Source organism: Oncorhynchus tshawytscha, unplaced genomic scaffold (genome assembly GCF_018296145.1).
Source record: "Oncorhynchus tshawytscha isolate Ot180627B unplaced genomic scaffold, Otsh_v2.0 Un_contig_4107_pilon_pilon, whole genome shotgun sequence".
Taxonomy (NCBI): Eukaryota; Metazoa; Chordata; class Actinopteri; order Salmoniformes; family Salmonidae; genus Oncorhynchus; species Oncorhynchus tshawytscha.
The window spans coordinates 105,001-115,000 of NW_024609536.1; the positions used below are offsets into that span (position 1 = coordinate 105,001).

Sequence of the window (10,000 nt, forward strand, 5' to 3'; positions counted from 1 at the left end):
GGACTCACCTACAGACCAGTCCTGGACTCACCTACAGACCAGTCCTGGACCAGTCCTGGACTCACCTACAGACCAGCCCTGGTGGGTAGTAACCTTCATCTGGACTCACCTACAGACCAGACCCCTGGACTCACCTACAGACCAGCCCTGGTGGGTAGTAACCTTCATCTGGACTCACCTACAGACCAGCCCTGGTGGGTAGTAACCTTCATCTGGACTCACCTACAGACCAGCCCTGGTCTAGACCTTCATCTGGACTCACCTACAGACCAGCCCTGGTGGGTAGTAACCTTCACCTGGACTCACCTACAGACCAGTCCTGGACTCACCTACAGGCCTGGTGGGTAGTAACCTTCACCTGGACTCACCTACAGACCAGCCCTGGTGGGTAGTAACCTTCATCTGGACTCACCTACAGACCAGCCCTGGTGGGTAGTAACCTTCATCTGGACTCACCTACAGACCAGCCCTGGACTCACCTACAGACCAGTCCTGGACTCACCTACAGACCAGCCCTGGTGGGTAGTAACCTTCACCTGGACTCACCTACAGACCAGTCCTGGACTCACCTACAGACCAGCCCTGGTGGGTAGTAACCTTCATCTGGACTCACCTACAGACCAGTCCTGGTGGGTAGTAACCTTCATCTGGACTCACCTACAGACCAGCCCTGGACTCACCTACAGACAAGTCCTGGTGGGTAGTAACCTTCATCTGGACTCACCTACAGACCAGCCCTGGTGGGTAGTAACCTTCATCTGGACTCACCTACAGACCAGTCCTGGACTCACCTACAGACCAGTCCTGGACTCACCTACAGACCAGTCCTGGACTCACCTACAGACCAGCCCTGGTGGGTAGTAACCTTCATCTGGACTCACCTACAGACAGACCAGCCCTGGTGGGTAGTAACCTTCATCTGGACTCACCTACAGACCAGCCCTGGTGGGTAGTAACCTTCATCTGGACTCACCTACAGACCAGTCCTGGACTCACCTACAGACCACCTTCCTGGACTCACCTACAGACCAGCCCTGGTGGGTAGTAACCTTCATCTGGACTCACCTACAGACCAGCCCTGGACTCACCTACAGACCAGCCCTGGTGGGTAGTAACCTTCATCTGGACTCACCTACAGACCAGCCCTGGACTCACCTACAGACCAGCCCCTGGTGGGTAGTAACCTTCATCTGGACTCACCTACAGACCAGCCCTGGTGGGTAGTAACCTTCATCTGGACTCACCTACAGACCAGTCCTGACTCACCTACAGACTCACTCCTACAGACCAGCCCTGGTGGGTAGTAACCTTCATCTGGACTCACCTACAGACCAGCCCTGGTGGGTAGTAACCTTCATCTGGACTCACCTACAGACCAGCCCTGGTGGGTAGTAACCTTCATCTGGACTCACCTACAGACCAGCCCTGGACTCACCTTCATCTGGACTCACAGACCAGCCCTGGTGGGTAGTAACCTTCATCTGGACTCACCTACAGACCAGCCCTGGTGGGTAGTAACCTTCATCTGGACTCACCTACAGACCAGCCCTGGTGGGTAGTAACCTCCATCTGGACTCACCTACAGACCAGCCCTGGTGGGTAGTAACCTTCATCTGGACTCACCTACAGACCAGTCCTGGACTCACCTACAGACCAGCCCTGGTGGGTAGTAACCTTCATTTGGACTCACCTACAGACCAGTCCTGGACTCACCTACAGACCAGCCCTGGTGGGTAGTAACCTTCATCTGGACTCACCTACAGACCAGCCCTGGACTCACCTACAGACCAGCCCTGGTGGGTAGTAACCTTCATCTGGACTCACCTACAGACCAGCCCTGGTGGGTAGTAACCTTCATCTGGACTCACCTACAGACCAGCCCTGGTGGGTAGTAACCTTCACCCTTCATCTGGACTCACCTACAGACCAGCCCTGGTGGGTAGTAATCTTCATCTGGACTCACCTACAGACCAGTCCTGGACTCACCTACAGACCAGCCCTGGTGGGTAGTAACCTTCACCTGGACTCACCTACAGACCAGTCCTGGACTCACCTACAGACCAGCCTGGACTTCAGGACTACTACTAAGATAGTTCAGGACTACTACTAAGATAGTTCAGGACTACTACTAAGATAGTTCAGGACTACTACTAAGATAGTTCAGGACTACTACTAAGATAGTTCAGGACTACTACTAAGATAGTTCAGGACTACTACTAAGATAGTTCAGGACTACAACTAAGATAGTTCAGGACCTTCTACTAAGATAGTTCAGGACTACTACTAAGATAGTTCAGGACTACTACTAAATAGTGATCTGGGGGTTCCCCTGGAGAGGTTAGAAAATCCCTGGAACAGAGAGAGAACAGCCTCACCTACAGACCAGCCCTGGTGGGTAGTAACATTCATCTGGACTCACCTACAGACCAGTCCTGGACTCACCTACAGACCAGCCCTGGTGGGTAGTAACCTTCATCTGGACTCACCTACAGACCAGCCCTGGACTCACCTACAGACCAGTCCTGGTGGGTAGTAACCTTCATCTGGACTCACCTACAGACCAGCCCTGGTGGGTAGTAACCTTCATCTGGACTCACCTACAGACCAGTCCTGGACTCACCTACAGACCAGCCCTGGTGGGTAGTAACCTTCATCTGGACTCACCTACAGACCAGCCCTGGTGGGTAGTAACCTTCATCTGGACTCACCTACAGACCAGCCCTGGTGGGTAGTAACCTTCATCTGGACTCACCTACAGACCAGCCCTGGTGGGTAGTAACCTTCATCTGGACTCACCTACAGACCAGCCCCGGTGGGTAGTAACCTTCATCTGGACTCACCTACAGACCAGCCCTGGACTCACCTTCAGTCCTGGACTCACCTACAGACCAGCCCTGGTGGGTAGTAACCTTCATCTGGACTCACCTACAGACCAGACCAGACCCCTGGTGGGTAGTAACCTTCATCTGGACTCACCTACAGACCAGCCCTGGTGGGTAGTAACCTTCACCTGGACTCACCTACAGACCAGCCCTGGTGGGTAGTAACCTTCATCTGGACTCACCTACAGACCAGCCTCACCTACAGACCAGCCCTGGACTCACCTACAGACCAGCCCTGGTGGGTAGTAACCTTCATCTGGACTCACCTACAGACCAGTCCTGGGACCAGCCCTCACCTACAGACCAGTCCTGGACTCACCTACAGACCAGCCCTGGTGGGTAGTAACCTTCACCTGGACTCACCTACAGACCAGCCCTGGTGGGTAGTAACCTTCATCTGGACTCACCTACAGACCAGTCCTGGACTCACCTACAGACCAGCCCTGGTGGGTAGTAACCTTCATCTGGACTCACCTACAGACCAGCCCTGGTGGGTAGTAACCTTCATCTGGAATCACCTACAGACCAGCCCTGGTGGGTAGTAACCTTCATCTGGACTCACCTACAGACCAGTCTGGACTCACCTACAGACCAGCCCTGGTGGGTAGTAACCTTCATCTGGACTCACCTACAGACCAGTCCTGGACTCACCTACAGACCAGTCCTGGACTCACCTACAGACCAGCCCTGGTGGGTAGTAACCTTCATCTGGACTCCTACAGACCAGCCCTGGGTAGTCACCTACAGACCAGCCCTGGACTCACCTACAGACCAGCCCTGGTGGGTAGTAACCTTCATCTGGACTCACCTACAGACCACGTGGACTCACCTACAGACCAGCCCTGGACTCATCTGGACTCACCTACAGACCAGTCCTGGACTCACCTACAGACCAGCCCTGGTGGGTAGTAACCTTCATCTGGACTCACCTACAGACCAGCCCTGGACTCACCTACAGACCAGCACTGGTGGGTAGTAACCTTCATCTGGACTCACCTACAGACCAGCCCTGGTGGGTAGTAACCTTCATCTGGACTTACCTACAGACCAGTCCTGGTGGGTAGTACCCTTCATCTGGACTCACCTACAGACCAGCCCTGGTGGGTAGTAATCTTTATCTGGACTCACCTACAGACCAGTCCTGGACTCACCTACAGACCAGCCCTGGTGGGTAGTAACCTTCATCTGGACTCACCTACAGACCAGCCCTGGTGGGTAGTAACCTTCACCTGGACTCACCTACAGACCAGTCCTGGACTCACCTACAGACCAGCCTGGACTTCAGGACTACTACTAAGATAGTTCAGGACTACTACTAAGATAGTTCAGGACTACCTTTAGTTCAGGACTACTACTAAGATAGTTCAGGACTACTACTAAGATAGTTCAGGACTACTACTAAGATAGTTCAGGACTACTACTAAGATAGTTCAGGACTACTACTAAGATAGTTCAGGACTACTACTAAGATAGTTCAGGACTACTACTAAGATAGTTCAGGACTACTACTAAGATAGTTCAGGACTACTACTAAGATAGTTCAGGACTACTACTAAATAGTGATCTGGGGGGGATCCCCGAGGAGAGGTTAGAAAATCCCTGGAACAGAGAGAGAACAGCCTCACCTACAGACCAGCCCTGGTGGGTAGTAACATTCATCTGGACTCACCTACAGACCAGCCCTGGTGGGTAGTAACATTCATCTGGACTCACCTACAGACCAGTCCTGGACTCACCTACAGACCAGTCCTGGTGGGTAGTAACCTTCATCTGGACTCACCTACAGACCAGTCCTGGTGGGTAGTAACCTTCATCTGGACTCACCTACAGACCAGTCCTGGACTCACCTACAGACCAGCCCTGGTGGGTAGTAACCTTCATCTGGACTCACCTACAGACCAGCCCTGGTAGGTAGTAACCTTCACCTGGACTCACCTACAGACCAGCCCTGGTGGGTAGTAACCTTCATCTGGACTCACCTACAGACCAGCCCTGGTCACCTACAGACCAGCCCTGGTGGGTAGTAACCTTCATCTGGACTCACCTACAGACCAGTCCTGGACTCACCTACAGACCAGTCCTGGACTCTCTGGACCACCTTCATCTGGACTCACCTACAGACCAGTAGTGGGTAGTAACCCTTCATCTGGACTCACCTACAGACCAGCCCTGGACTCACCTACAGACCAGCCCTGGTGGGTAGTAACCTTCATCTGGACTCACCTACAGACCAGCCCCGGTGGGTAGTAACCTTCATCTGGACTCACCTACAGACCAGCCCTGGTAGGTAGTAACCTTCTGGACTCACCTACAGACCAGCCCTGGTGGGTAGTAACCTTCATCTGGACTCACCTACAGACCAGTCTTGGACTCACCTACAGACCAGCCCTGGTGGGTAGTAACCTTCATCTGGACTCACCTACAGACCAGTCCTGGACTCACCTACAGACCAGTCCTGGACTCACCTACAGACCAGACCTGGACTCACCTACAGACCAGCCCTGGTAGGTAGTAACCTTCATCTGGACTCACCTACAGACCAGTCCTGGACTCACCTACAGACCAGCCCTGGTGGGTAGTAACCTTCATCTGGACTCACCTACAGACCAGCCCTGGTAGGTAGTAACCTTCACCTGGACTCACCTACAGACCAGCCCTGGTGGGTAGTAACCTTCATCTGGACTCACCTACAGACCAGTCTTGGACTCACCTACAGACCAGCCCTGGTGGGTAGTAACCTTCATCTGGACTCACCTACAGACCAGTCCTGGACTCACCTACAGACCAGTCCTGGACTCACCTACAGACCAGCCCTGGTGGGTAGTAACCTTCATCTACAGACCAGCCCTGGACTCACCTACAGACCAGCCCTGGACTCACCTACAGACCAGTCCTGGACTCACCTACAGACCAGCCCTGGTGGGTAGTAACCTTCATCTGGACTCACCTACAGACCAGCCCTGGACTCACCTACAGACCAGCCCTGGACTGGGTAGTAACCTTCCCTCACCTACAGACCAGTCCTGGACTCACCTACAGACCCTTCCTGGACTCACCTACAGACCAGTCCTGGACTCACCTACAGACCAGCCCTGGTGGGTAGTAACCTTCATCTGGACTCACCTACAGACCACACTCACCAGACCCCTGGTGGGTAGTAACCTTCACCTGGACTCACCTACAGACCAGTCCTGGACTCACCTACAGACCAGCCCTGGTGGGTAGTAACCTTCATCTGGACTCACCTACAGACCAGCCCTGGTGGGTAGTAACCTTCATCTGGACTCACCTACAGACCAGCCCTGGTGGGTAGTAACCTCCATCTGGACTCACCTACAGACCAGCCCTGGTGGGTAGTAACCTTCATCTGGACTCACCTACAGACCAGCCCTGGTGGGAAGTAGCCTTCATCTGAAACTTCTCAGCCAGGTGGTTGAGACGCTCCAGCCTCCTGATCTCACTCAGCAGCCACTCCTCATAGCCTTTCTCTGCATGCTCCAGACCTGTCCACGCACTGGTGATGTCCTACACACACACACACACACACACACACACACACACACACACACACACACACACACACACACACACACACACACACACACACACACACACACAGGATACAGTTTAACAGTACAGTAAGCCCCTCCTCCTAGCCCTTCTCTGCTCCAGGCCCGTTCATGGTGGTGTCCTGGGAAACACCGAGGTTTGAAGATAGAGTACTTGGCTTTACCTCCCCGGGGGAACTCTCTTTTTGGGTGAAGATTACATTGCGAAAACTGTAGGGTTAAAATGATTCTCAGAATACCATCCTTCCAAAGGGTCATTGATAACTCAGCTAATAATCAAGGTTAGGGTCAATTACATACATGAATATGAGATTTATGAAATCAATAAGATCTCTAAAAGCCAAATTATGATCAGGGGATGTGTTGCCTGGTCCTTCCTCTAGTTCTCCTCTCCTCACCAAGACCATCCGTCCCTCAGAGGGCAGGAAGGTCTCTGTGTGTGTGTGTGTCTGTGTCTGTGTGTCTGTGTGTGTGTGTCTGTGTGTGTGTGTGTGTGTGTGTGTGTGTGTGTGTGTGTGTGTGTGTGTGTGTGTGTGTGTGTGTGTGTGCGTGCGTGTGTGTGTGACTCACTGAGACCATGCGTCCCTCAGAGGGCATGAAGGCAGGCCTGTTGGAGATCCTCAGCTTGGTCTGCAGGGTGTTGAAGTTGATCTCCAGCTGACACTTCTCCTGCACCTTGGGGGGTTTGTGTTGTCTACGGTAGTCTCTGAAGTCCTCCAGTTTACCACGCATAGCAGCCATGGTCGTCTCCGGGGACTTGTTCTCGAGCCAGGGGGTCATACGACGGATCCACTCCAACAGCTGTGGGAACACATACGTTTAGTAACGCCATGACATCTTATCATTACATGGGTTATATGGAGTGTAACAATATGGAGGGTAACAGCATGGAGTGTAACAGCATGGAGGGTAACAGTATGGAGGGTAACAATATGGAGGGTAACAATATGGAGGGTAACAGCATGGAGGGTAACAATATGGAGGGTAACAGCATGGAGGGTAACAGTATGGAGGGTAACAGTATGGAGGGTAACAGTATGGAGGGTAACAATATGGAGGGTAACAGCATGGAGGGTAACAATATGGAGGGTAACAGCATGGAGGGTAACAGTATGGAGGGTAACAGCATGGAGGGAAACAACATGGAGGGTAACAGTATGGAGGGTAACAGTATGGAGGGTAACAGCATGGATGGTAACAGCATGGAGGGTAACAGTATGGAGGGTAACAGTATATATGGTAACAGTATGGAGGGTAACAGCATGGAGGGTATTAGTATAGATAACAGTATGGAGGGTAACAGTATGGAGGGTAACAGTATGGAAGGTAACAGTATATATGGTAACAGTATGGAGGGTAACAGCATGGAGGGTATTAGTATAGATAACAGTATGGAGGGTAACAGTATGACGGGTAACAGTATGGAGGGTAACAGTAAGGAGGGTAACAGTAAGGAGGGTAACAGTATGGAGGGTAACAGTATGGAGGGTAACAGTATGGAGGGTAACATTATGGAGGGTAACAGCATGGAGGGTAACAGCATGGAGGGTAACAGTATGGAGGGTAACAGTATGGAGGGTAACAGTATGGAGGGTAACATTACGGAGGGTAACAGTATGGAGGGTAACAGTATGGAGGGTAACAGTATGGAGGGTAACAGCATGGAGGGCAACAGTATGGAGGGTACTTCTAACATCATGGAGGGTAACAATATGGAGGGTAACAGTATGGAGGATAACAGTATGGAAGGTAACAGTATGGAGGGTAACAGTATGGAGGGTAACAGCGTGGAGGGTAACAGTATGGAGGGTAACAGCATGGAGGGTAACAGCAAGGAGGATAACAGTATGGAGGGTAACAGCAAGGAGGGTAACAGTATGGAGGGTAACAGTATGGAGGTTAACAGTATGGAGGGTATTAATATAGATAACAGTATGGAGGGTAAGAGTATGGAGGGTAACAGTATGGAGGGTAACAGTATGGAGGGTAACAGCATGGAGGGTAAGAGTATGGAGGGTAACAGTATGGAGGGTAACAGAATAGAGGGTAACAGTATGGAGGGTAACAGAATGGAGGGTAACAGTATGGAGGGTATTAGTATAGATAACAGTATGGAGGGTAACAGTATGGAGGGTAACAGTATGGAGGGTAACAGTATGGAGGGTAACAGTACGGAGGGTAACAGTATGGAGGGTAACAGAATGGAGGGTAACAGTATGGAGGGTAACAGTATGGAGGGTAACAGTATGGAGGGTAACAGTATGGAGGGTACCAGTATGGAGGGTAACAGCATGGAGGGTAACAGTATGGAGGGTAACAGTATGGAGGGTAACAATATGGAGGGTAACAGCATGGAGGGTAACAATATGGAGGGTAACAGCATGGAGGGTAACAGTATGGAGGGTAACAGCATGGAGGGTAACAGCATGGATGGTAACAGCATGGAGGGTAACAGTATGGAGGGTAACAGTATGGATGGTAACAGCATGGAGGGTAACAGTATGGAGGGTAACAGATAACAGTATGGAGGGTAACAGTATGGAGGGTAACAGCATGGAGGGTAACAGTATAGATAACAGTATGGAGGGTAACAGTATGGAGGGGGATAACAGTATGGAGGGTAACAGTATGGAGGGTAACAGTATGGAGGGTAACAGCATGGAGGGTAACAGTATAGGATAACAGTATGGAGGGTAACAGTATGGAGGGTAACAGTATGGAGGGTAACAGTATGGAGGGTAACAGTATGGAGGGTAACAGTATGGAGGGTAACAGTATGGAGGGTACAGTATGGAGGGTAACATTATGGAGGGTAACAGTATGGAGGGTAACAGTATGGAGGGTAACAGCATGGAGGGTAACAGCATGGAGGGCAACAGTATGGAGGGTAACAGTATGGAGGGTAACATTATGGAGGGTAACAGTATGGAGGGTAACAGTATGGAGGGTAACAGTATGGAGGGTAACAGCATGGAGGGCAACAGTATGGAGGGTACTTCTAACATCATGGAGGGTAACAATATGGAGGGTAACAGTATGGAGGATAACAGTATGGAGGGTAACAGCGTGGAGGGTAACAGTATGGAGGGTAACAGCATGGAGGGTAACAGCATGGAGGTTAACAGTATGGAGGGTATTAATATAGATAACAGTATGGAGGGTAAGAGTATGGAGGGTACCAGTATGGAGGGTAACAGTATGGAGGGTATTAATATAGATAACAGAATGGAGGGTAAGAGTATGGAGGGTATTAATATAGATAACAGTATGGAGGGTAACAGTATGGAGGGTAACAGTATGGAGGGTAACAGCATGGAGGGTAAGAGTATGGAGGGTAACAGTATGGAGGGTAACAGAATGGAGGGTAACAGTATGGAGGGTAACAGTATGGAGGGTAACAGTATGGAGGGTAACAGTATGGATATAGGGATAACAGTATGGAGGGTAACAGTATGGAGGGTAACAGTATGGAGGGTAACAGTATGGAGGGTAACAATATGGAGGGTAACAGTACGGAGGGTAACAGTATGGAGGGTAACAGTATGGAGG

The 10,000-nt window shown here is 51.2% G+C and overlaps 1 protein-coding gene across 1 annotated transcript in view; it reads right to left on the reverse strand.

Moving 5' to 3' along the window:
- Nucleotides 1-10,000, reverse strand: part of LOC112241380 (alpha-actinin-2-like) — an 81,119-nt gene that overhangs the window by 30,345 nt on the left and 40,774 nt on the right. Inside the window, exons 10-11 of the mRNA XM_042315756.1 lie at nt 7,022-7,252; nt 6,260-6,407 (exon numbers count right to left, since the gene is read on the reverse strand). Coding sequence (XP_042171690.1) covers nt 6,260-6,407; nt 7,022-7,252 — 379 coding nt within the window. The remainder of the gene's footprint in view (nt 1-6,259; nt 6,408-7,021; nt 7,253-10,000) is intronic.